Source organism: Thalassophryne amazonica, chromosome 9 (genome assembly GCF_902500255.1).
Source record: "Thalassophryne amazonica chromosome 9, fThaAma1.1, whole genome shotgun sequence".
NCBI lineage: Eukaryota > Metazoa > Chordata > Actinopteri > Batrachoidiformes > Batrachoididae > Thalassophryne > Thalassophryne amazonica.
In genome coordinates, this window is record NC_047111.1 from 57,184,401 (window position 1) to 57,211,562 (window position 27,162).

Below are 27,162 nucleotides of genomic sequence, written 5' to 3' on the forward strand. Positions count from 1 at the left end.
TAATTAATCAAAAACCCAGACAGAGCTTTAATTCATTTGAAAGCTTGACTCTTAGTCTTGTCCATCCAAATTGGAAGTCCCAAAAACCATTTTATTTGTTATTATCTATCGTCCACCTGGTCGTTACTGTGAGTTTCTCTGTGAATTTTCAGACCTTTTGTCTGACTTAGTGCTTAGCTCAGATAAGATAATTATAGTGGGCGATTTTAACATCCACACAGATGCTGAGAATGACAGCCTCAACACTGCATTTAATCTATTATTAGACTCAATTGGCTTTGCTCAAAATGTAAATGAGTCCACCCACCACTTTAATCATATCTTAGATCTTGTTCTGACTTATGGTATGGAAATTGAAGACTTAACAGTATTCCCTGAAAACTCCCTTCTGTCTGATCATTTCTTAATAACATTTACATTTACTCTGATGGACTACCCAGCAGTGGGGAATAGGTTTCATTACACTAGAATTGTTGTGTGGGCCGCTGAAGAGGAGGTACTGCTGGCCCACCACCACAAGATGGCGCCCTGCCTGAAGTGCGGGCTTCAAGCACGAGAGGGCGTCGGAGCAACCAGGAGTGACAGCTGTCACTCATCATCCGTACCAGCTGTCACTCATCCACTACTCATCACCACCACCATAAAGGCCAGACTGCAACTCCACCTCCCCGCCGAGAAATCAGCTACCATTCAGGTAACTTTCTCTGCTGAATCAAATCATTGAGTGATAACCTGAACTTCTTTTGCAGCCGTTATCCTGTGGTGTTCTGCCTTATCTGTGGGATTGGCATTTGGTGTGATCAGCGACGGCTTTGCCTCACACCCCAAACCAAGATAAGTGGTTAAACAGGAGCTGCACGAGTGTGTGATTGGAGGTGGAAGTTCTCCCTCCTTTACTGAACACTGACTGTAGGATTACTGAGTGTGCGAACTCACACTCATCAGGACTGTCTCTGTTTTCTGCCAGCAGTACCGGGTCTGACTGCTGAAGACAGCGGCCACCTGGGGCGCAGGGCTTGGCGGCTCCGGTGTTCTTCAGCTCCGTTGGTGGTGGAAGCTGTGTGGGGATCCAGCTCTTCTCTCGCCAGGCGTCTTCTATCGTCGAACCTGCCCACACGTCACCTGGTGTATGATTGACAGTCCACCATATTGTTATTGTCTGTACGTCGTTGTGCGATTCACAACATTAAATTGTTACTTTTGGCTTATCCATTGTCCGTTCATTACCGCCCCCTGTTGTGGGTCTGTGTCACGTCACTTTCACAACAGGATTTCTCGGCCAGCGTCATGGATCCCGAGGGGCGTCAACCATCGCTTGAACAGCCAATGGAAGAGCGAGGTGCACAGGCGCCAGCAGGAGGCGTGTTGGGTGAGCTGCAGCACATCTTAACCGCCTTTACCGCTCGGTTGGACTTAGTTACCGAGCAGAGCAGTGTTCTCAATCGTAGGATAGAGGCTCTCACCACCCAGGTGGAAGCGCGTGCTCAGGTCGCTGCTGCAGCACCTCCTCCTGCTGACCGTGTGCCAGAAACAGACATTCCGCTGGTCATTCAGTGAACCCTCCCACCGTCCCCTGAAGCATACATAAGCCCTCCGGAGCCGTACGGAGGCTGTGTGGAGACATGCGCGGACTTCTTGATGCAGTGCTCGCTCGTCTTTTCACAGCGTCCCGTCATGTACGCGTCAGACGCTAGCCGGGTGGCTGCGCCTGGGCTACGGCGCTTTGGGAGCAGAATTCACGGCTCCTAACGGTTTATACTGAGTTTGTGAGGGAGTTCCGACAGGTGTTCGACCACCCTCATAGAGGCGAGACCGCTTCAAGTGTGCTGCTGTCGATACGGCAGGGGCGTCGGAGCGCAGCGAAGTATGCAGTCGACTTCCGCATCGCGGCAGCGCGAGCCGGCTGGAATGCTGTTGCGCTCCGCGCCGCCTTTGTAAACGGACTGTCTCTGGTCCTTAAGGAGCACCTGGTGGCGAAGGACGAGCCGCGGGATTTAGATGGGCTTATTGACCTGGTTATACGGTTAGACAACCGATTAACGGAACACCGATGGCAGCGAGACGAGAGGCGTGGTCAAGTACACGCCGTCCCTCTTCCTCCCGGGTCTGAAAGGGAGCCGACTTCCCCACGCTCCACTGCCAGGGCTCTCCACGTGACAACAGCTCCCCCTGCTGACGTTGCTATGGAGACGAGCAGGGCCAAAAAACGATCAGATCAGAGACAAAGGAGGCTGATCCGTGGAGAGTGTTTTCTCTGCAGCTCTACTGAGCACACACAGAGAGAATGCCCCAAACGGTCAAAACAGCAGCACTCGTCCTTAGAGACTGGGCTAAGGGTGGGTCACAACACCCACGTGGGGAAACCCCGACGATCTGCACAAATCCCAGTCACGATCCTGAGTGGGGATCTAACCCTTCACGCCCCAGCACTGGTGGACACGGGGTCGGAGGGGAATCTGCTGGATAGCAGATGGGCAAAGGAGGTTGGGCTCCCTCTAGTGGCCTTACCGTCACCATTGTCGTTGCGGGCACTAGATGGCACCCTTCTTCCACTAATCACACACCAGACTCAGCCAGTGACATTGGTGGTGTCTGGGAATCACAGGGAGGAGATTGTGTTTTATGTAACACCTTCTACCTCCCGAGTGATTTTGGGTTTTCCATGGGTGTTAAAACACAATCCCCGGATTGATTGGCCATCTGGGGTTGTGGTTCAGTGGAGCGAAACCTGCCACCGGGAGTGTTTAGGATCCTCGGTTCGACCCGGTGTGACAGCTAAGGAAGAGGTTTTAGTCCCCCCCAATCTGGCGGCGGTGCCGGCTGAGTACCACGATCTTGCTGACGTCTTCAGCAAGGATCAGGCACTCACGCTGCCCCCGCACCGTCCGTACGATTGTGCCATTGATTTGATACCGGGCGCTGAGTACCCGTCCAGCAGGCTGTACAACCTCTCACGTCCGGAACGCGAATCAATGGAGACCTACATCCGGGACTTGTTAGCTGCCGGGTTGATCCGGAACTCCACCTCCCCGATGGGTGCTGGTTTCTTTTTTGTGGGCAAGAAGGACGGCGGACTCCGTCCATGCATTGATTACAGAGGGCTGAACGAGATCACGGTTCGCAACCGATACCCGTTACCTCTGTTGGATTCAGTGTTCACGCCCCTGCATGGAGCCCAAATTTTCACGAAATTGGATCTTAGGAATGCTTATCACCTGGTTCGGATCCGGGAGGGAGACGAGTGGAAGACGGCATTTAACACCCCGTTAGGTCACTTTGAGTACCTGGTCATGCCGTTTGGCCTCACCAATGCGCCCGCGACGTTCCAAGCATTGGTTAATGACGTCTTGCGGGACTTCCTGCATTGGTTTGTCTTCGTATATCTAGACGATATACTCATCTTTTCTCCGGATCCTGAGACCCATGTCAAGCATGTACGTCAGGTCCTACAGCGGTTGTTGGAGAACCGGCTGTTTGTGAAGGGCAAGAAGTGTGAGTTCCACCGCACTTCTTTGTCCTTCTTGGGGTTCATCATCTCCTCCAACTCCGTCGCCCCTGATCCGGCCAAGGCTGCGGCGGTGAGAGATTGGCCCAAACCAACGAACCGTAGGAAACTACAACAGTTCCTCGGTTTTGCAAATTTCTACCGGAGGTTCATCAAGGGTTACAGTCAGGTAGTTAGCCCCCTGACAGCCCTGACCTCCACAAAGTCCCCTTCACCTGGTCGGATCGGTGCGAAGCCGCGTTTAGGGAGTTGAAACGCCGGTTCTCGACTGCACCGGTTCTGGTGCAGCCCGATCCCAAGCGCCAGTTTGTTGTTGAAGTGGATGCCTCTGACTCAGGGATAGGAACCGTGCTATCCCAGAGCGGGGAGTCCGACAAGGTTCTCCATCCATGTGCCTACTTTTCCCGCAGGTTGACCCCAGCTGAACGGAACTATGACGTCGGCAATCGGGAACTTCTTGCGGTGAAGGAGGCTCTTGAGGAGTGGAGACACCTGTTGGAGGGAGCATCGGTACCATTTACGGTTTTCACGGACCATCGGAACCTGGAGTACATCCGGACCGCAAAGCGTCTGAACCCCAGGCAAGCCCGCTGGTCGCTGTTCTTTGGGCGTTTTGACTTCCGGATCACCTACCGCCGCGGGACAAAGAACCAACGATCTGACGCCCTGTCCCGGGTGCACGAAGAGGAGGTCAAGACCGAGCTGTCAGACCCCCCTGAAACCATCATCCCCGAGTCCACTGTCGTGGCCGCCCTTACCTGGGACGTGGAGAAGACCGTCCAGGAGGCCCTGACACGGAGCCCGGACCCGGGGACCAGTCCGAAGAACAAACTGTACGTCCCACCAGAGGCCAGGGCTGCGGTCCTTGACTTCTGTCACGGTTCCAAGCTCTCCTGTCACCCAGGGGTGCGAAGGACCGTGGCAGTGGTCCGGCAGCGCTTCTGGTGGGCGTCTATGGAAGCCGACGTCTGGGAGTATGTCCAGGCCTGCACCACCTGTGCCAGGGGCAAAGCCGACCACCACAAGGCCCAAGGTCTCCTCCAGCCTCTGCCTGTGCCTCGTCGCCCCTGGTCTCATATCGGCCTGGACTTAGTCACGGGCCTCCCGCCGTCCCAGGGAAACACCACCATCTTAACGATAGTGGACCGGTTCTCCAAGGCGGGCCACTTCGTGGCCCTCCCGAAGCTCCCGACGGCCCAGGAGACTGCAGACCTCCTGGTCCACCACGTCGTGCGTCTGCATGGGATTCCATCAGACATTGTCACGGATCGTGGTCCTCAGTTCTCCTCCCAGGTGTGGCGGAGTTTCTGTAGGGAACTGGGGGCCACCGTCAGTCTCTCGTCTGGGTACCACCCCCAGATGAACGGGCAGGCAGAGCGGACTAACCAGGAACTGGAGCAGGCCCTCCGTTGCGTGACCTCCGCGCACCCGACGGCCTGGAGTGACCATCTGGCCTGGATTGAGTACGCTCATAACAGCCAAGTCTTGTCTGCCACCGGCCTCTCCCCATTTGAAGTGTGTTTGGGGTACCAGCCCCCATTGTTCCCGCTAGTGGAGGGAGAGGTCGGGGTGCCCTCGGTCCAGGCCCATCTGAGAAGGTGCCGTCGGGTGTGGCGTACCGCCCGCTCTGCCCTGCTCAAAGCCCGGACGAGGGCAAAGAACCATGCAGACCGCCGGCGTGCCCCGGCCCCTGCGTATCAGCCTGCGCAGGAGGTTTGGCTTTCCACAAAGGACATTCCCCTGCAAGTGGAATCCCAAAAGTTGAAGGACATTGGACCTTTCCCCATCCTCAAAGTCCTCAGTCCAGCCGCAGTGAAGCTGAAGCTGCCAGCTTCACTGCGGATCCACCCGGTTTTCCATGTGTCACACATCAAACCTCACCACGTTTCACCCCTCTGTACCCCCGGACCGGCGCCGCCTCCTGCCCGGATCATCGACGGGGAGCCGGCTTGGACCGTGCGCCGGCTCCTGGATGTCCGTCGGAAGGGCCGGGGGTTCCAGTATTTGGTGGACTGGGAGGGGTATGGACCCGAAGAACGCTCCTGGGTGAAGAGGAGCTTCATCCTGGACCCGGCCCTCCTGGCCGACTTCTACCGGCGGCACCCGGACAAGCCTGGTCGGGCGCCAGGAGGCGCCCGTTGAGGGGGGGGGGTCCTGTTGTGTGGGCCGCTGAAGAGGAGGTACTGCTGGCCCACCACCACAAGATGGCGCCCTGCTTGAAGTGCGGGCTTCAAGCACGAGAGGGCGTCGGAGCAACCAGGAGTGACAGCTGTCACTCATCATCCGTACCAGCTGTCACTCATCCACTACTCATCACCACCACCATAAAGGCCGGACTGCAACTCCACCTCCCCGCCGAGAAATCAGCTACCATTCAGGTAACTTTCTCTGCTGACTCAAATCATTGAGTGATAACCTGAACTTCTTTTGCAGCCGTTATCCTGTGGTGTTCTGCCTTATCTGCGGGATTGGCGTTTGGTGTGATCAGCGACGGCTTCGCCTCACACCCCAAACCAAGATAAGTGGTTAAACAAGAGCTGCACGAGTGTGTGATTGGAGGTGGAGGTTCTCCCTCCTTTACTGAACACTGACTGTAGGATTACTGAGTTTGCGAACTCACACTCATCAGGACTGTCTCTGTTTTCTGCCAGTAGTACCGGGTCTGACTGCTGAAGACAGCGGCCACCTGGGGCGCAGGGCTTGGTGGCTCCGGTGTTCTTCAGCTCCGTTGGTGGTGGAAGCTGTGTGGGGATCCAGCTCTTCTCTCGCCAGGCGTCTTCTATTGTCGAGCCTGCCCACACGTCACCTGGTGTATGATTGACAGTCCACCATATTGTTATTGTCTGTACGTCGTTGTGCGATTCACAACATTAAATTGTTACTTTTGGCTTATCCATTGTCCGTTCATTACCGCCCCCTGTTGTGGGTCCGTGTCACGTCACTTTCACAACAAGAAGTCTTTCAGAAAGCGCTGTAACTAGGTTTAAGGATATGATTCCTTATTTATGTTCTCTAATGCCATATACCAACACAGTGCAGAGTAGCTACCTAAACTCTGTAAGTGAGATAGAGTATCTCGTCAATAGTTTTACATCCTCATTGAAGACAACTTTGGATGCTGTAGCTCCTCTGAAAAAGAGAGCTTTAAATCAGAAGTGCCTGACTCCGTGGTATAACTCACAAACTGGCAGCTTAAAGCAGATAACCCGTAAGTTGGAGAGGAAATGGCATCTCACTAATTTAGAAGATCTTCACTTAGCCTGGAAAAAGAGTCTGTTGCTCTATAAAAAAGCCCTCCGTAAAGCTAGGACATCTTACTACTCATCACTAATTGAAGAAAATAAGAACAACCCCAGGTTTCTTTTCAGCACTGTAGCCAGGCTGACAAAGAGTCAGAGCTCTATTGAGCCGAGTATTCCTTTAACTTTAACTAGTAATGACTTCATGACTTTCTTTGCTAATAAAATTTTAACTATTAGAGAAAAAATTACTCATAACCATCCCAAAGACGTATCGTTATCTTTGGCTGCTTTCAGTGATGCCGGTATTTGGTTAGACTCTTTCTCTCAGATTGTTCTGTATGAGTTATTTTCATTAGTTACTTCATCCAACCCATCAACATGTCTATTAGACCCCATTCCTACCAGGCTGCTCAAGGAAGCCCTACCATTATTTAATGCTTCGATCTTAATATGATCAATCTATCTTTATTAGTTGGCTATGTACCACAGGCTTTTAAGGTGGCAGTAATTAAACCATTACTTAAAAAGCCATCACTTGACCCAGCTATCTTAGCTAATTATAGGCCAATCTCCAACCTTCCTTTTCTCTCAAAAATTCTTGAAAGGGTAGTTGTAAAACAGCTAACTGATCATCTGCAGAGGAATGGTCTATTTGAAGAGTTTCAGTCAGGTTTTAGAATTCATCATAGTACAGAAACAGCATTAGTGAAGGTTACAAATGATCTTCTTATGGCCTCAGACATTGGACTCATCTCTGTGCTTGTTCTGTTAGACCTCAGTGCTGCTTTTGATACTGTTGACCATAAAATTTTATTACAGAGATTAGAGCATGCCATAGGTATTAAAGGCACTGCGCTGCGGTGGTTTGAATCATATTTATCTAATAGATTACAATTTGTTCATGTAAATGGGGAATCTTCTTCACAGACTAAGGTTAATTATGGCGTTCCACAAGGTTCTGTGCTAGGACCAATTTTATTCACTTATACATGCTTCCCTTAGGCAGTATTATTAGACGGCATTGCTTACATTTTCATTGTTACGCAGATGATACCCAGCTTTATCTATCCATGAAGCCAGAGGACACACACCAATTAGCTAAACTGCAGGATTGTCTTACAGACATAAAGACATGGATGACCTCTAATTTCCTGCTTTTAAACTCAGATAAAACTGAAGTTATTGTACTTGGCCCCACAAATCTTAGAAACATGGTGTCTAACCAGATCCTTACTCTGGATGGCATTACCCTGACCTCTAGTAATACTGTGAGAAATCTTGGAGTCATTTTTGATCAGGATATGTCATTCAAAGCGCATATTAAACAAATATGTAGGACTGCTTTTTTGCATTTACGCAATATCTCTAAAATTAGAAAGGTCCTGTCTCAGAGTGATGCTGAAAAACTAATTCATGCATTTATTTCCTCTAGGCTGGACTATTGTAATTCATTATTATCAGGTTGTCCTAAAAGTTCCCTGAAAAGCCTTCAGTTAATTCAAAATGCTGCAGCTAGAGTACTAACGGGGACTAGAAGGAGAGAGCATATCTCACCCATATTGGCCTCTCTTCATTGGCTTCCTGTTAATTCTAGAATAGAATTTAAAATTCTTCTTCTTACTTATAAGGTTTTGAATAATCAGGTCCCATCTTATCTTAGGGACCTCATAGTACCATATCACCCCAATAGAGCGCTTCGCTCTCAGACTGCAGGCTTACTTGTAGTTCCTGGGGTTTTTAAGAGTAGAATGGGAGGCAGAGCCTTCAGCTTTCAGGCTCCTCTCCTCTGGAACCAGCTCCCAATTCGGATCAGGGAGACAGACACCCTCTCTACTTTTAAGATTAGGCTTAAAACTTTCCTTTTTGCTAAAGCTTATAGTTAGGGCTGGATCAGGTGACCCTGAACCATCCCTTAGTTATGCTGCTATAGACTTAGACTGCTGGGGGGTTCCCATGATACACTGAGTGTTTCTTTCTCTTTTTGCTCTGTATGCACCACTCTGCATTTAATCATTAGTGATTGATCTCTGCTCCCCTCCACAGCATGTCTTTTTCCTGGTTCTCTCCCTCAGCCCCAACCAGTCCCGACAGAAGACTGCCCCTCCCTGAGCCTGGTTCTGCTGGAGGTTTCTTCCTGTTAAAGGGAGTTTTTCCTTCCCACTGTCGCCAAGTGCTGCTCACAGGGGGTCGTTTTGACCGTTGGGGTTTTTACATAATTATTGTATGGCCTTGCCTTACAATATAAAGCGCCTTGGGGCAACTGTTTGTTGTGATTTGGCGCTATATAAATAAAACTGATTGATTGATTGATTGATTGTGTTTGACTGTTGTAGTGTAGCCAAATTTGCAGACAGTGATCAAACAGGTGTGTCCAAACTCAGGTGATTATTGTCCAAGCAATGTCCAAACAGTCTAACAAGCAAGTGAGGCAAAATGAAAAGTAAATCCAAATACAGAGGTAGCACAAAACAGTAAAAATTCAGGGAAAAACTAACACTAAACAAAATAGGTTTCGATGACACAGGAAAATAGCTGAGACCATAAATATACTTACAAAACAACACGAAGAGCAGACAGAGGGAATGAACCAGCAACTAACAGAGAACAGGTGAGTGCTTAAATACTAACAAACTAATAAACAACAGGTGTGCGAACTAAGGGAGATGGACAAAAGACGTGTGACAACTAAACAAACACAAGGTGACAAAAAACTAAACAGACATCTGAAGGTGAGAAGAACTAAAACCTAATAATAAAACACAACCAAAGATATAGGACTCACAAAACCAAATACAAAACAAATTACACAAAAGCAAAAACAACCATGGAACTCAAAGATGTACAAAGTGTAACATCAGGAAAACTAATATGAAGAACTAACACAAAAAGGAGGCAATCAAGAATCAAACTATAACCAGAACTAAAGAATAACCAAAAACTAAATCAAGAAACAAAAGCAGAAAATAAATGTGGAATTCAAAAATTGAAGGGTGCGAACTGGGGGAACAAAACATAGTAACAGGTGGACGCAGGACAAGGGAAACCTGATGACGAAACATAGACAGAGGACTAATCACAAAGACGTAGGAAAGACAGACCAAGGACATAGACAGATGGTGAACCAAAAGGAGGACACACATGGATGACAGCCCATGACAGGGGAGTCAACACAGTGATAACCAAACACAAGACACAGACAGAAGACAACACCCGATGAAGACTGAGAAAGAGACAGGGGACTGAATACCCAAACACTAACATCAGGGAAAGACATGGATAAAGGGCGCAGACACAACACCTACGGGTAATGTCACGCAGGCTTTGTCCGGTATACAGTATATGTTCATATCGTGCTCTCTGTCACTTTTTTAAATTTAACTAGGTTAGTCCCATTGACACTGAGATCTCTTTTGCAAGGGAGACCTGGACAATTACAAAGTTTCCAATCACCTAACCTGCAAGTCTTTAAATGTGGGAGGAAACCGGAGCTTTTGGAGGAAACCCATGCAAACACAGGGAGAATATGCAAACTTCACACAGAAAGGCCACAGGTGGGAATCGATCCCATGACCTTCTTGCTGTGAGGAAACAGTGCTAACCACGAAGCCACTGTGCTGCCAAAATTAAACACCTGCCCCATGTGAGGCTCGAAATCACGACCTTCAGATTATGAGACTGAAGTGCTGCCAAACTCCGCCAACGAGGCTCAGTAACACTTGTTGCCTTCACTCACCTGTTTCCATGAGGCTTCGCAGTCGCCTCTCCACCACAGCAGCTCTGCTGTCAATGTGTTTCTGCTCTGTCTCCAACACAGCCATCTCACTCAACACATACTGGCTGGTGTCCTGCAGACACTGACCCCAAGCCCCGGCAGACAGGCAGACAGACAGACAGTCCACATGAACATAAGACAGTGACAAATGGACACAAAGGGTATGAAGGAGATCAAAGGTAAAAGGCGTCAGGAAGTAAACAAAGAAGGGGAAGGGGGAAGAAGAAATAGAGGGTCAAAAGATTAGACATAGACACCAGATGGATTGAAAAATATATTAGAATTTGTGGGAATGACTTACTTCGCGACTTGACACAAATATCCAAGAATAAGAGGATTTGTATAAATTACTTGATAGTTCCCAACTATTTTAAACAGTTTAAAGCGACATCTTATACCATCAGAACTTATCAAGCGTGTTCAAGATGCACCAAGACCACAAGACACCACCAAGAACATCCCAAGGACCTGCCATGATTTTACAGCTATTGTAGTGTTGTGGTTCAAAAATCGTGTATTCTGGAACAAAGCTTAAAGAGACAAGGCAGCTTGGTGCTCTCTATCATTTTCTTCTTTTCCATTAATAAGAATCACTTCCACTTTGGGGGAGGTAATGGTCTAGTGGTTAAAGGTGCGTTTACACATAAGCAAGACGCATTACGAATGTCATTTTTCTGTCATTCGTGACACATTCCTGACATTCTTAATGTGACTTAACACATCTGAATAGGTTTCTTAATAGTGCGTGTTGGTGCGTGATATTCTTGATATTCGTGGAGCATGTTTTTGCCTGTCAAAAAATCTTCCACGAATGTCACACACCACCCTCATTTCGTCTCACGTCGTGGAGGTCGCAACTGAGCGTGTTGATCCGTCTTGATGAGTAGTGATCCTTAATAGAACGTGACAACGTTCGTAGTGGTTCCTGTGATGGTTCTTGGAGCCCAAACTGTCACGCGTTATTACGAAGTGACACGGAAACTGTCAAGTTTTGACACGACTTGTAACGCGGCGTCACATTTCACTGCACGCACGATGAATCAGTTTTCTGTCATGTGCGCAGAATTTAACTCGGCTCCAAATGTCGTTCCACAGTTCCTGCTGAAGCTCCTCAGGACGCTCCTGCAGGTGTTCCACCTGCTGTTGTAACCGATGAGCAGGAGAAGGAGTCTGAGCAACCAGAGGAGCGAGAGGACACTCACGTGCTGCCCGACATCTCTGCACCTCCTCCAGTCCGGCGGAGGAAGAAGCGTGCGCACAATTAAACCCTGCTGCACAACATTCAGTTTCATTGCTGACACCAAGTCAGCTAAAAGTCAAATTTCAGTGGTCTTCAGCGCGCTCCTGCAGGTGTTCCACCTGCTGCATGTGCCTGATGTTTGGGAAAATGCGCCAGACGAGAGCCGCATGAAGCCACACATCTGGCTCTGTCCTCCTCCTCCTCTCTGCGCCACTCCATGGCACAGAGCCCAACTACGCATGCAGTCACAAAGTTCTTCTGAAAAACTGGAGCGATCTGAATTCGGTTGGATGAATATGGGTGTGTGTGTGGAGACAATTCACCTCTTTCACAACGTGACAGAACTTAACGATGCGCTGTTACGCGCAATAGCGCGTAACAACGCGGAACACTATTCTTGACTGTGCGTAATGGTTCCTGATAATTCTCCGGCAACATGTGCCATTAATTGTAACGTGTGGTAACAGGTGGCAGCAGTTCCTGAGGACACCTGACGCCTCTGCCCCGAATAATCACATTCGTGATCAGCGGCCAATGTGTACTTCGTGGCATTCGTGACTTGTCGTCGTTATGTGTAAACGCAGCATAAGGCGTTGGGCTTGAGACCAGAAGATCCTCAGTTCAAACCCCAGCCTGACTGGAAAATCACTAAGGTCTTTAATCCCCTATTGCTCCCGGTGTGTAGTGAGCGCCTTGCATGGCAGCACCCTGACATCGGGGTGAATGTGAGGCATTATTTGTAAAGCGCTTTGAGCGTCTGACGCAGATGGAAAAGCGCTATATAAATGCAGTCCATTTACCATTTCACTTTCCCCGTTCCCCATGAAGACAGAAGATAAATTAAGAATTTATAAGAGGAGTGTATTATAATAATAACAACAACAACAATAACAGTAAAGTCCATAACTGACCATTGTCTCCGCTTCCTGCTTGGTGCGCTGGGTTTCAGCTGGTTTTTGTAATTCTGCAAACACAAACAAATGTGCAGAGAATACAACATAACAGGCAAAGAAAGATGGCAAAGAAAGATGGGTGAGCAAGAAAGTAGCAATAGAACATCATTTGAAATAATGCAGTACTCTCTCAGACTTCAGGTACCCACCTGTGTTGGTCGTGTTTTCTGCTGCAAAGGTTGTCATCCTTTCTTCATTCTGAAAAAGAAAATCATTCTTTTAAACAGCTGTTTAAAAGACAGGCACATTTTTCAAAGTAAAACACATAATTACAGGGAATTTTATAGCTTTTGACTTCTTGGTAAATAAAAAAAGTTATTTTTTAATAATCTGACAGCTGTAATATAATGTAATAACCAAAATTTACCTGAGTCAGTGCAGATTTGCCTGCCTTTGCAGCCAACCTCGGTGGCGGTACAGGAAGTTATGACTCTTCCACTGACACCAGATGAAAACAATAATACTACATTAAAAGGGGCAACTGTGGACAGACTGAACAGTGACGCACCACAAACACAGCTGAATTACTTTCTGGTGTAAATGCACACATGCACAAATTTTACGTATAATGTGCATATACGATGTGACGTGACATGACATGACGTGACTTGGCTGTGCCGTGTGCAGTGCTCCAGGTGTAAACCTGCCTGAACAAGCCCAGACATCTCACACTGTGCCAACATTCCTGTTTAAACTAATATATCAAAGAATAAATACAAGGTATCATGAAAAAAGATGCCAAAATCATTCAAAATAGGAGGCTAACTGGTCCTTGACTCTATCTGTCACACCCCAAAATTTCAGAGCTGAATATGCAGTGGTTTTTAGAGTTAGGGTGATCATCCATTACAGATTTTTCACACAGATAGTGTACGACTTCAGTACAAAAAAGTATTAAAAACCAATCGTGGCCTGAAACTGAGTGTAAAAGTAGCATTGTAAAACATTGTGAGCAAGTGGGAAAATTTTAAATGTTTGGTTAAATCGTGATCCAAAAGAATAATCAGATTTAACTGGTACAGAGTTGAGGTAATCTTATGTAAAAGTAGGTGAAAGTAGACAATTGGGTACAATATGAAGTAATCTGGATGTACTGTTCACTGATAAACATCTGAAACATGAAACCAATGAAAACCACATCATGCTGTTCAAGAAAAGACATTCTTGAGATTTTAAGAGAAATTTTAGCTTTTTGGAAGAGTGGGCAAATGTGGAAGTAGCGTTTTGCACACGTCTTGGCGCATGGACAATAACATTTGTATAATGTCATTTGTACGCAATTGGGAAAAATTGGTTATAATTAGCAGCTTTGAAATTGGAACAGCTCTCCAATTTAACTGTGCTCATATGCAATGACAACTAGAGCATCGTGCTCATAGAGCGCAAACCTCCACCAACACGAATTTCCAATTCCAGAAATTTTTAACTTGAAAAAATTTTCAAGGTCTAAGTCCTGTTAGAAGTGCTTTTTTTATCTTAATTAGATGTGATCAAATGTCAGGAGTATGTATGTAGTTCATGCACTTGAATCAAAGTTTTTTTTGTGGTGTTGTCAGGCTTTTTTCCTCAAGTTTTTCAGTTTATTGGATTACCAATAAATTAAATTGTTGAATAAATTAACAATAAATCTTTTCTGCTGGGTTGTGTGGAGGTATGACTGCATATTTACAATGTAAGAACATTTTAAGATATCAAAAAAACAAAACTGAAAATCATACCTTTAGCCACTCGTTTTGTCCTTGGTGGTGCAATGACCAGCATGCTGCTCCCTCCTTCCTCCAGACTTACTTCTGCCCCTTCATTCAGTCTGGCCATGCAGAAAGCAGCAGCGTCGATGTTGGTTGGAGCCGGTCCAGACGGCGTGAGGCCGTAGCTCGACTGGCTGTTGTTGTGCTCTATTTGCAGCACGCTCAGCTCTTGGTTGGTAAAATGCGAGTGGATCTGACAGAGGTAGGTCATGATGATGAGCCTGTCGGGGACAGACAGAAGGACCATGTCGGACGGCTCCAACAGACGAGAGATGCCCAGAGCCTCAAAACTGTCAAAAGCCTGGTGTCAGAACAGAATGACATCATCAATGTTACAGGGAGATTATAAGAAACCACACGCAAGACTCAAAAGAACAAAAATCATGCTGACATTCATTATACAAGTAGACAGACAGCAGTCACCACAAAAACACAAAGCCTTAAATTTTCACCCACAAACTGAGGATGGTTATGTTTTTAAACCTGCCACTAGCTGGATTTTTCTCTGTGTGTGTGTGTGTGTGTATGTGTGTGTGTGTATGTGTGAGCATGTGTGTTATAATATGAGACCCACTGAACCTATTAGCACCAAATCTTACAGATATGTGTTCACGTAAGTATCTACACTTATTTCTACAAATACAACTGTAGTTTAGTGAGCAGCGGTAGACCTGGTAGGCTGTGGAAATGGAAGAAACTGACAAACAAGCTCATTTCAAGCTTTACGTGACCTAAAAACCAGATATGTTGGGAGTAGAAGTGCCCATATTCTTTCCTTTAATGATCCATAAATAATCCATGTGGCTGTACAGACATATTTTAAATATACATATTTCATAGAAAATTAACATTCTAAATCTGAAACAAAATTTCAAAAATAACTAACACACTACTGGTTAATCTTCTTAATAGTAAATTGATTAATTTACAGACAATTTATCAATTTCCCCGGCAGAGCAAAATAAAGGAAGTTAGGTACTCTGGTTTGAGAGAGACTGAAAGAAGTAAAAACGTCTGCTTTGGCCACAATTTTTTTTTCTATGAGATTCTGTGGATTTGTAACATGTTAGTTGAGTTTTAGAATGGAACCACTATTAAGTAATCAGAAAACAGTGGTTTATTTCTGTCGCTGCTAAATTCATACAAAATCCTTTCTGCTGGGATGTGTGGCGGCATGACTAAGGCTGAGCGATATGACAAAAAAATGTAGGCAACACTTGAATATGAAACCACTTAACTGTGTGGTTACCTTCTTGTTGTTGACCTTGATGTCATGAGGGTCCAACTGATCAAAGTTTCTAAAATGAGAGCACAAGGACAAAACATAGATAAAACGTAGTTTTAAGCTACAACATTTACATGTAATGGACGGTTCCTGTGTGAAATGTGCTTCAGAAAAATAGTAATGCCAAAAACTGAAAGTAAATGCAGTTAACACCATAATATCAGTCACAGAGAAATTGCAAACAGATTTTACACTGAGAAATAAGTTGTTTCTGTTGCTTGTTCTGTCGTACATTTTGTCTGGATGGAAATGATGTAGGATGGCACAGAAAGCCAGGCCGTTTCTCCATGAAGTGCTGAAGTTAGTGATCTTTACACCCTGATATCCTCGGGTCACTTCCTGACACCACTGGAGTAGTGACTGGCTGGAGTTGACCAAATCCTTCATGTGGAGGCAATTGAAGTTAGTACACAAACATATTAATTTTGGTGAGTATATTCAAAGAAACATTTAGATATTCTATATGAACCTCAGCTGTGTCATCCTTCTCGTCAGCCTCTTCTCTGATTGCTGTAGTAGGATTGGGGCTTTCAAGTTCGGAGGTCACTTCCTCTTGTTGGACTGGAAGTATGTTGGTGGTTTTGTCTGGGACCTCTGCTGTCGGTGTCTTGGAGATGTTTGTGTCAGCAGCTGGTTTTCTTGGATGTTCAGACTGTAATGGAGGCTTTTTCTCTCCATTGTCGAGAAGGTTGATCGATTGGGCTTTCGTCCTATCAGAAAAGAGGAAAAAAGGACAAAAAAAAAATGACTGAGAGAAAGACAGACCTCATTTCAAAGGAGAGTCAACATGATCCAAGCAAACCATATTATGGTCATCCCCAGCGATTCATGAATATGAGCAAAAGACATGCAAGCTTTGTCAAAAAAAGACCAACAATGAAGAGTTGATGGCAGCATGGTGTCATGGCAAGCTGTTTTATTGGGTATCCAATAGCTATTCAGAATACATTTAGCACTTGTCAAATTTGAATTCAATACAGCTTTCCTTTAAGAAAATTAGAAAGAGTAACTGAAGCAGCTCAATGTGGATTGAAGTTAAATGGAAAGGAAATGCAAGACAAAAACCTTTATGCAAGAAATCAATATCTAATCACTGTAAACAATAAAACAGCTGATGATGTAGACAATTTTATATATTGGGTGAAGGAAAGAAAAGGTCGAGAAAAGGCCAGTGCCTATTTATAGGTGTGTGGAGACTGGTATTGTGAATGGGAAATAAAGTCAGGTCTACATATTGGGAATCCAACTCTTTTCCACTGCTACTTGGTTGTCAGGTTGTAATTACAGCTTGTCACAATGTAACTATACAGTGTAACTAACAATGATCAAGTAAAACATTTTAGAGTGCTTGGTTTAGGACTGCAACTAACAATTATTTATTACTCGATTATCTATCTATCTATCTACAGTATCTATATATTTGATTAAACAATTATGCTGTGATTTTCTTTAGTCTACTGTTTATTTTTGGATTAGTCATTCATCCTTTGGTTAATCTACTAGTAAATCATAACCATAAATTCTACCAATAACCTTCAAATTTGTCATGAAAAATATTTATTTTACAAATATTTAAACATTCCAATATATAAAGGGTATAAAGTGCCAAAAATTAAAAAGGAAGATATGAAAAATCCTGCACACAGCTTTGCTTCTTCCTGAGACACAAACATACAGAAAATAAAATCATCACATTTCACTGGGCTGCAACTAACAATTAATATTACTATCAATTAATCTGTTGATTATTTTCTGGATGAATCCATTATTATTATTTTTTTTTTTGGTTCATAAAAATGACACAAAATTGTGAAGAATATCATTTGAGGAGTGGAAGAAAGAACATATTTACACTTGGGAAGGGGAAATCAGAGAATCTGGTGGACATAAAAAAAGAAAAGACTTGAAATGATTAGCCAACAACCAAAATAGTTTGTGATTAATTCAATAATTAATAAATAATCAGTTAATTGTTACAGGTCTAGCTTACTCACTGTAAACTGTTTTGGGATAGTCGTGCGTCAGCTTCAGTTTTAATTTGGAATACTGTTGTTACTGAGTGTTTTGCTAAGAAGGTCATTCATTGCTTTCTGTGTGGTTGGGGTGGGGTGTTGTTTTCATCTAAACAGCACTTTGAGTTGACAAGTGATATATACAAAGTCTGAATATGTTAAAACAGCTTGTCATCGCAGCACTGACTCATGAGAGACCTGACAGGCAACACTTTCAGTGTGACAGAACCAACACTTCCAGCATGGTCCCCTCACTGTCAATCTTCTGCATGGCAAACATTGTATTCATTAAAATTCAGTTGAAAATTATTTCCTAGAGAGCAGCAAATTCAAGGCTTCCTTGCAGATCATTGTCAAGAGTGGCACAGATTGATGGACCATGCTGACTTACACGTGCTCCATCATTTCCTCCTTTTGCACCTGCTCCTCTGCCTCAGCCAGTGATACTTCCGGCTTGGCGTCGAAGCAGTGAGCAGTCAAATCCAGGCATCGATCAGCAATCTCAGTGCTGAGTTCTGGTTGGATTTGGAGTTCTGCGGTGTCACAGCCAATATCTCGGATGTCAGGGATGAGACGCTTCATACTTCGAGAGCCAGGGACAGGAGATGTGTCGCCTGCCATCAGATTAATTTTAGCCAATAACTGCCTCTCCTCCTCTCGGAGCTGTTGGTCCTTTGTAAGTCTATTGCCCTCAGGGTTGTGGAGCTGTGTCTGAAGGCTGTTCATTGTGCTACTGGATTCATTGGCATCTGAAGTGTCACACTCTGTGGTGTCTGAAATCTCCACAATGGGAACTTTGGAGTGGTTTTTATCATCCCTCACTTTAAAACTCTCAGGGGCAATTGCACTATTGTGTGTATCGATGCATTTATCACCCACTCTCATGTCCTCCTGTCTTTTGTTATGTTCAGAGTCAGGTTGTGTTATAACAGTATGTCCTCCAGCAAGGAGAGGCCAAGGTACCACAGATGATTTAACAGGCTTATCTTCACTCTCACACACCAACTTCATCAAGCTAAGACCAGTTGTTGCAAATATGGCATTGTCTCTCTTTTCTGCTGTCGGTGCTCTGTGTGCCTCATGACGGGGAGCAGAGTTGATCATAGTTGTCTCCTGGTTCAGCTGAGGACAGTCAGCTTGACTGGTTACAGCGTGCAGAAGTTTTGGCTGATGTGAAGTAGCACACTGGTAAATTGTGTGTTCACTGCAAGGGTGAGAAGCAGGTGTCTGGGTAAGAAAAGTGCTTGACAAGGATGGCTGAACAGTTCTGCAGAAAGAGAAGGATGTTACAGGCCTGAAGATCAAGACTGGAGTGCTTTGGACAATGCAAACCAGCAGCAGATCTGAATGCATTGTACCTGTACCTGCCATGCTCATTCCTCTCTGGTAATATACTGTCTTTACCTTGTGTAGCCCAAAAAATCTTTTTCATCAAGCTCAAATAGGCAGAAACTCAAACAATAAGGATGCTTAGAAACTAAAGAAACAAGGAGCCGTTACCAACCCAATAAATTCACTTTCAGGATAAGCAATAACAAAACATGGGTTTGGATTTCAAAAAATAATGTAAGTTTTTCTTTCTTGACATTGCTTCCAGAAGTGCTCAATTTTATATGGTTGCCTCCTGGTTTCTCATGGTCTTGTCATCTAAGTTGTTTAAACAGGACTCTGCTCAAACTTCGAGGCATTTGACCCATTGACATCTGGCTTTTAGAAATTATACTGTACCTACATATAAACTCTGCAGTTGAGCCAGAGCAAAGCACTACTTTTTTAGCATGTTAGTCCTCTTTCAACAGCAATCCACAGTAATCAACCCAATCATCCACATTTAACAGAGTGCAACTAAGTAGCAGGCCTCATCATCACATATACATCCAGGAATTCCATTTTCCATGTTACAGTGAGGAAAATAAGTATTTGAACACCCTGCGTTTTTGCAAGTTCTCCCATGTCCACTATGAGAGACATAATCTAAAAAAAGAAAAAAAAGAAAAAAAAAATCCGGAAATCACAATGTAAGATTTTTTAATAATTTATTTGTATGTTACTGCTGCAAATAAGTATTTGATCCCCTACCAACCAGCAAGAATTCTGGCTCACACAGACCTGTTAATTTTTCTTTAAGAAGCCCTCTTATTCTGCACTCTTTACCTGTATTAACTGCACCTGTTTGAACTTGTTACCTGTATAAAAGACACCTGTTCACACACTCAATCAATCACACTCCAACCTGTCCACCATAGCCAAGACCAAAGAGCTGACTAAGGACACCAGGGACAAAACTGTAGACCTGCACAAGGCTGGGATGGACTACAGGACAACAGGCAAGCAGCTTGGTAGAAGACAACTGTTATGATTATTTATTAGAAAGTGGAAGAAACACAAGATGACTGTCAATCTCCCTCAGTCTGGGATTCCATGCAAGATCTCACTTTGTGGGGTAAGCATGATTCTGAGAAAGCTCAGAACTACACAGGAGGACCTGGTCAATGACCTGAAGAGAGCTGGGACCACAGTCACAAAGATTACATTAGTAACACATGATGCTATCATGGTTTAAAATCCTGCTGGGCATCAAGGTCCCCCTGCTCAAGCCAGCACATGTCCAGGCCCATTTGAAGTTCACCAGTAACCATATGGATGATCCAGAGGAGGCATGGGAGAAGGTCATGTGGTCAGATGAGACCAGAATAGAGCTTTTTGGATTCAACTCCACTTACCATGTTTAGAGGATGAGAACAACCCCAAGAAAACCATCCCAACCGTAAAGCATGGGGGTGGAACCATCATACTCTGGGGGTGCGCTTTTGCAAAGGGGACAGGACGACTGCACCGTATTGAAGAGAGGATGGATGGGGTCATGTATTGCGAGATTTTGGCAAACAACCTCCTTCCCTCAGTAAGAGCATTGAAGATGGGTCATGGCTGGGTCTTCCAGCATGACAATGACCCCAAACACACAGCCGGGGAACTAAGGAGGGGCTCCGTAAGAAGCATTTCAAGGTCCTGGAGTGGCCTGCCCAGTCTCCAGACCTGAACTCAATAGAAAATCTTTAGAGGGAGCTGAAACTCCAAACCTGAAAGATTTAGAGAAGATCTGTATGGAGGAGTGGACCAAAATCCCTGCTGCAGTGTGTGCAAACCTGGTGAAAAACTACAGGAAACATTTCAGGAAGCCAACTTCATTGGCTTCCTGTTAATTCTAGAACAGAATTTAAAATTCTTCTTCTTACTTATAAGGTTTTGAATAATCAGGTCCCATCTTATCTTAGGGACCTCATAGTACCATATCACCCCAATAGAGCGCTTCGCTCTCAGACTGCAGGCTTACTTGTAGTTCCTAGGGTTTTTAAGAGTAGAATGGGAGGCAGAGCCTTCAGCTTTCAGGCTCCTCTCCTCTGGAACCAGCTCCCAATTCGGATCAGGGAGACAGACACCCTCTCTACTTTAAGATTAGGCTTAAAACTTTCCTTTTTGCTAAAGCTTATAGTTAGGGCTGGATCAGGTGACCCTGAACCATCCCTTAGTTATGCTGCTATAGACTTAGACTGCTGGGGGGTTCCCATGATGCACTGTGTGTTTCTTTCTCTTTTTGCTCTGTATGCACCACTCTGCATTTAATCATTAGTGATTGATCTCTGCTCCCCTCCACAGCATGTCTTTTTCCTGATTCTCTCCCTCAGCCCCAACCAGTCCCAGCAGAAGACTGCCCCTCCCTGAGCCTGGTTCTGCTGGAGGTTTCTTCCTGTTAAAAGGGAGTTTTTCCTTCCCACTGTCGCCAAGTGCTTGCTCACAGGGGGTCGTTTTGACCGTTGGGGTTTTTCCGTAATTATTGTATGGCTTTGCCTTGCAATATAAAGCGCCTTGGGGCAACTGTTTGTTGTGATTTGGCGCTATATAAATAAAATTGATTTGATTTGACCTCTGTAATTGCAAACAAAGGCTACTGTACCAAATATTAACATTGATTTTCACAGGTGTTCAAATACTTATTTGCAGCAGTAACATACAAATAAATTATTAAAAAAATCATACATTGTGATTTCCGTATTTTTTTTTTTATTATGTCTCTCACAGTGGACATGCACCTAAGATGAAATTTTCAGACCCCTCCATGATTTCTAAGTGGGAGAACTTGCAAAATCACAGGGTGTTCAAATACTTATTTTCCTCACTGTATATAAATGCTTGTAAGAACAGTCAGAGCATGCACTCATGCTATCGAACTCTTAGGCAGACCAGGGGTTCACCCTATCTCCAGAAAGGAGCCACCTACGTATCTTTTACAGCCACGTGACACAGGGTCCTCACCTCATCCATTGACTAGAGTCCTTATGAATGTAATACCTGTGTGCCCAGGAGAAACCCACCAAAGGACCATGGTTTAGCAGCTAACTCTCCCACACAAATGGATGCAATACTTCTCAACTGGGTTTCCATAAGTAACCGCTCATTTGACACAGCCATTCCACAAGGTTTCTCTGAAACAGGGGTTTAAATTGAACTGGAGACTACCAGAGCTGAGCTCCATCTCCTTCAATATCACATACTTATATCACAACATGATGGCATAATTCAGCTCAAACATGCCTGACATTCTTGCTTTTGTCTGTTTGCCAACAGGGCACTGATGAGCTACATACATGCATGCACACAGAGCAGAACCTGTTTGCACATTTGTGGAGGGTCTGTCACAGTTTAAAACCAGACAGTCTGAACAGTGAGTCGATTTTAATGCCTTGAATCTGCAGGTTTCAAACCACACAACAATCATATGCAGGGTCTCTTTGTGTCTGGATGGAGGGAAAAAAAACCCACATTACTACAACAAATTTCTATTTCAGATATTCTACAACTGACAAAGTTCTATTCTATTTTATTACAAACCTTTTCAGTCCTGCTTGCATTCTCACTCCCTGCCCATCCTGTCCTTCTGACTTTCACAGTGCCACCGCTACTGATCGCATAAGAGGAGTGGATTGGTTTTAAGTCTGGCAGTGAAATTTTAGCACACTGATAAGACAAGCAGCTCCCTAGTAGGACTCGGGTCCCTTCATTCATTTGAAAGAGCAGTTAAAGAAGAATTGGGTCGTTTACAAATGACAACACAACTAGCATAACATTCGTAAAGTTAAAACATGCTCCTCTGTGCAGAGTTCAGTTCTGAGTTAACAGCGAGCATTTTATGTGTATTTTATGTCTATTTACTGAAGAAGACATAGATTGAGCTAATTTAACAGTAGTGCAGATATAGTATATCCAAAAACTGGTAACAAAAGCAGACTCAAGAACCAGCTCATACCCAGCAAACATTCTACACTGGTGTGACGTGGTGATGTCACTTTGTGGTCAACATGACGTTTTATGGTGACGTCATTGTGCAGACTCATGGCTACATTTTAGCAACATCATCAAGTGACGTATTATGACCATTACACAACCTTCTCACAACCAAAAAGTAACCATTATATGACCATAAAGGCGTCCACCTGATGACATTATACTAAGTCCCTTTGGCTGCTCCCTTGTTTTTCACATGTCGACCAGAAAGTGACATCACCAAAACATCACAGCAACATAGGAATGTTTGCTGGTTTTATAAAAACAGACTAGTAGGAAATGTCCAAGATTGATTGATTTCGTTCTCACTGACTTTAAAAAAGGGCTTCCCGCCCTTACAAATGTCAGTTTAGTCACTGCTCTGGAGAGACTTGTTAGATAATATCTGTGCTAAGTCCTTATTTTATGTTAGTTATCAATTGTTTGTCTGTTATCTGTTTGAAAGTTTTTGAGTCCCGGTTTAAAGTTTAAACATGAGACTTAAGTTTCACTTTCAACACGCATGTGCAAGTGTCAGATACAGGGAGATCTCCCCCTGTTGGTGACAGCCAGTAACATTAGAACTGTGAGACTAAACCACACCCACTGTGACATCCACATGGTATAAAAAGTGTTGTATGACTCATTTTAGGGGCCTTTTCACAAGATGGACACTGTCTGTAAGGGTTCCGGCCCAATTTTCATTGTGACCTTTAATAAATCCAAAATGAGGAATACAATGGTTTGGTTCTTGGAAAGGGGCAGTCAATTACATAAAGAGCTGGGAGAAATTACAGACTAAGTCATCCAACCATCCACAAAAACCAGAAGTATGAGAAGTTAGGAAACTTCGACCATTTTGTAAAGATATAGGCACCTCTAGGGATGGGTATTGATATGATTTTATTGATATTAATGCCATTATCGATTCCGCTTATCGATCCAATTCCTGCTGCAGGGTCTGAAATCAACACAGAGAAATGATAATTTTCCCAATAAACACCCTCAAAAACAACAGCCGCTCTGAAGGACTGATAAGGGAATCGTTAAGCAAAAAGGCTACTGATGTCGCTGGATCGATTCATTTCTTAACGATTCTAGGCACCACTGTCCACCTCTGTCTAACAACGTAATGCCTTTATCAGCTTTTTCCATAAACGGCGCAACCAAAGACGTGAATCTGACACTCTGCAGATGGCTGAGTCCAGGAAGTGGCTGAAAGCCCCGGTACTGGCCCTAATCTAGGACAACTGCAAATTATACAGAGAAAAATAAACCATGGCTAGTTTCTTTTCAAACTACTCCCAGATAGCAAAATTCTCAGCACTCCTTCAGAAATATGTTGCCCCCCCATCTCTGTCCAGATACAGAACACCAAGCAACAATGCATGAGACAGAAACTCAGGCGTGGCCATTCCAAACATTCTATCATGCACTAGATAATTCAACACAATGCTGCAGGATGCTTTCTATCTCTGATCACCATGCATTATAAATACAACTGCAGGAGGAAGCCAAACCGTGTCTAAATACACAAACAAAATTCATACTTATTACATATTATTTACAAGTAAACACCTCAGTTCTTGGAGGACTGCATGCACACAAAGGCACAGACGCACTACTCTGATCTGTAAGAAGTAATGAGAAGATCTGTTTCACAACACCTCAAAACAACTCACCTCTCTCTCTGCTACTAAAGAACTCTCACCCCCTTACTCACCCTGCTCCACCTTCCAAGTACGGCTCAGCCAGCCAGAGGGTGCCGAGGTCTTCCTGTCCTCTCTCATACTCCACTTCCTCATCTTCCTCCTTTCTCATCCAAGCTGGGATGGCAGCAGACTTGAGGCCACAGTTCTGTTTTTTATCAGATCTCAGATCAGGATTCCTCACTTTAAGTACAGAAATACAAGTGTTTTGAGTTTTGTCTGCACTGGAGTCCACCTTGGTTTTTGGTCTGCTCATGGGGACAGTATCCACCAGCACGGCTGGTCTGGTCAAAACTGTTTTGGCATTCAGGTCAATGGTTTTCATGGATGTAGGATCATCACACAGCAGGACTTCCTCATTTGCAATATCGTCCAACTCAGCCTCTCTCAGTGGAGGGCAGCCATTTGATTGGCTGCTCACGGACTCATGGTTATTCTTGAGAACTGTCTGAGGTTGCAGCTGTGGTTTCTCTCTTTTGCTATCTTCTTCCCTTCTTCCCAATGCCATTCTACTCTTCCTCTCCTCCTTTTCCATCTTTCCTTCCCTGTCTACACTCTTTCTTTGCTCCTGCTGTTCTTTCTTAACTGTCTTTTCTTCTATTGCCACTCTGACTTCTTCAATCATCTTCATCTGTTCCATCTCTTTATCCAATCTCTTTCTCTCCTCCTTTTCTGTCACAGCGCTGTCTCTCTTCCCATTTTTCAACATCTGTTTCACCTGTTCCTTTTGTTTTTCCTTCCTCTCTACCTTCTCTCTCTCCTCTTCCACATTTTTCTTCTCCCCTTTTTCCCTCTCCTTCGCTTTCTCCTGTTCACTGGCTGCCAGCCTCAGACTTTCCACAAGACTTAACTCCTTCGCCTCTTTGTGAGGTGAGCATACTAGTCCCTGATCCAGTTCCAGTTCAGTCTCAGAAAGCTTTTTGTCACAAACTGACTGCACTCCTGCGGTGTCACAGAAGGCTGTGGGGGGTAAGATGTCCACACCAAACGGAACCACTGGCTCATCACCTTCAACAGAGGGGTAAAGAATTGGTGTCTCTACGTTTGGTAAACTTGGCTGATCCTTGTCATTGATAAGGAGGGACTGTTGGTCTGCAGAGAGATGTGGAAGATCGGCATCAGCTGATCCAGTTGGTTGCAGGATGGAAGCCACTGTTTCATAGCTGAAGGACAGACAGGGAAACTCAGGGGCCAACGTAAACAATAAGTTACGCAGAACCTCAGTTTGTGTTTCCTTAACTGTGATTTAGCAGTGCCAAAATTAAATAGGAAAAAAAAAAGAATATCACTAACTAAATTCATAATATCCTTATAAATTAAATGTACAACATTCTGTTATGAATCACTTTCAGTCCAAAAGGGCCTCAAGCAATTTCAGGCCCCTCCCATTGTGAGCTTATGCAATGCATGTTAATACACACAATACGACAATAACACCAGCAAATCTGAAAGCTCAGTAGAAGCATCCAGGTGTGGACCATCTACTCTGGCCGCAACTGGTTAGTGTTTCCAGGTGCTGCTGCTTAAATCTACACCACTGCACAAATGTTCTTCACTGAGCTCATTATTCCCTCTGAGGAGTAGGCCCAAATGCAACATACGTATGTAGCGTAAACAAAAGACGAGACTATGGCCCTGTGCAACACCACTTGTGTGTAAACTGATTCACAATAGTTTCATCTTTCAACTGGATTATGTCTAAGATGACAAGGAAGAGTGTTTCTCTTGAGAACAATAAATAAAAATAAATAGTTTAGAAAGACAATGATGAAAATACAGACCACAAGTAGAAACTAAATACAAGAAAGGTCTTTAATTCTTCACTTTTTCAGCTAGTTATTATTATTACCATTATTATTTAGGCGAGTCAAGGGATGGCTACAAAAACATTTTCAAGTCACTGAGCATCTCGTGAAGTTCTTTTAAATATGGCCAGATCAGGTCTGTGAGCATGCCCTGGTGCTATATATCACCATGTCCATCACACTATTGAACCTAAGTGTCAGTCAATAACCCAGACAGACAACTGGCCAATCCCAACCTCACAAAGGTAGCCATGTGTCTGCCTCAGGTGATACGTGGGTGTCCCTTTGGCCTTTTCCAGCTGCCAGGATCCACAGCAATGAGGTACATTAATAATAATAATAATAATAATGATAATAATAATCATTATTATTATTATGCTAAAAAATGTCTGTAAAATGTCATCAAAAGTGAGCATTTACTGTAAAAGGGGTGGGAGTGTTCTGACCCCTAACTCCTATGCCTTGCACACTCTGTGTGACTAGGAAGAAAACACTCACGATGCAAAAAAAAAAAAAAAACTCCATTTATGTGAATGGCACAGCCCATTAAAAACAGATGTGATGCATAA

At 44.5% G+C, this 27,162-nt stretch overlaps 1 protein-coding gene across 1 annotated transcript in view; it reads right to left on the minus strand.

The window, feature by feature from the left end:
* Nucleotides 1-27,162, minus strand: part of LOC117517924 (titin-like) — a 167,291-nt gene that overhangs the window by 24,316 nt on the left and 115,813 nt on the right. Inside the window, 8 exon segments of the mRNA XM_034179057.1 lie at nucleotides 10,481-10,601; nucleotides 12,671-12,723; nucleotides 12,862-12,910; nucleotides 13,080-13,135; nucleotides 14,431-14,761; nucleotides 15,710-15,758; nucleotides 15,978-16,126; nucleotides 16,215-16,455. Coding sequence (XP_034034948.1) covers nucleotides 10,481-10,601; nucleotides 12,671-12,723; nucleotides 12,862-12,910; nucleotides 13,080-13,135; nucleotides 14,431-14,761; nucleotides 15,710-15,758; nucleotides 15,978-16,126; nucleotides 16,215-16,455 — 1,049 coding nt within the window.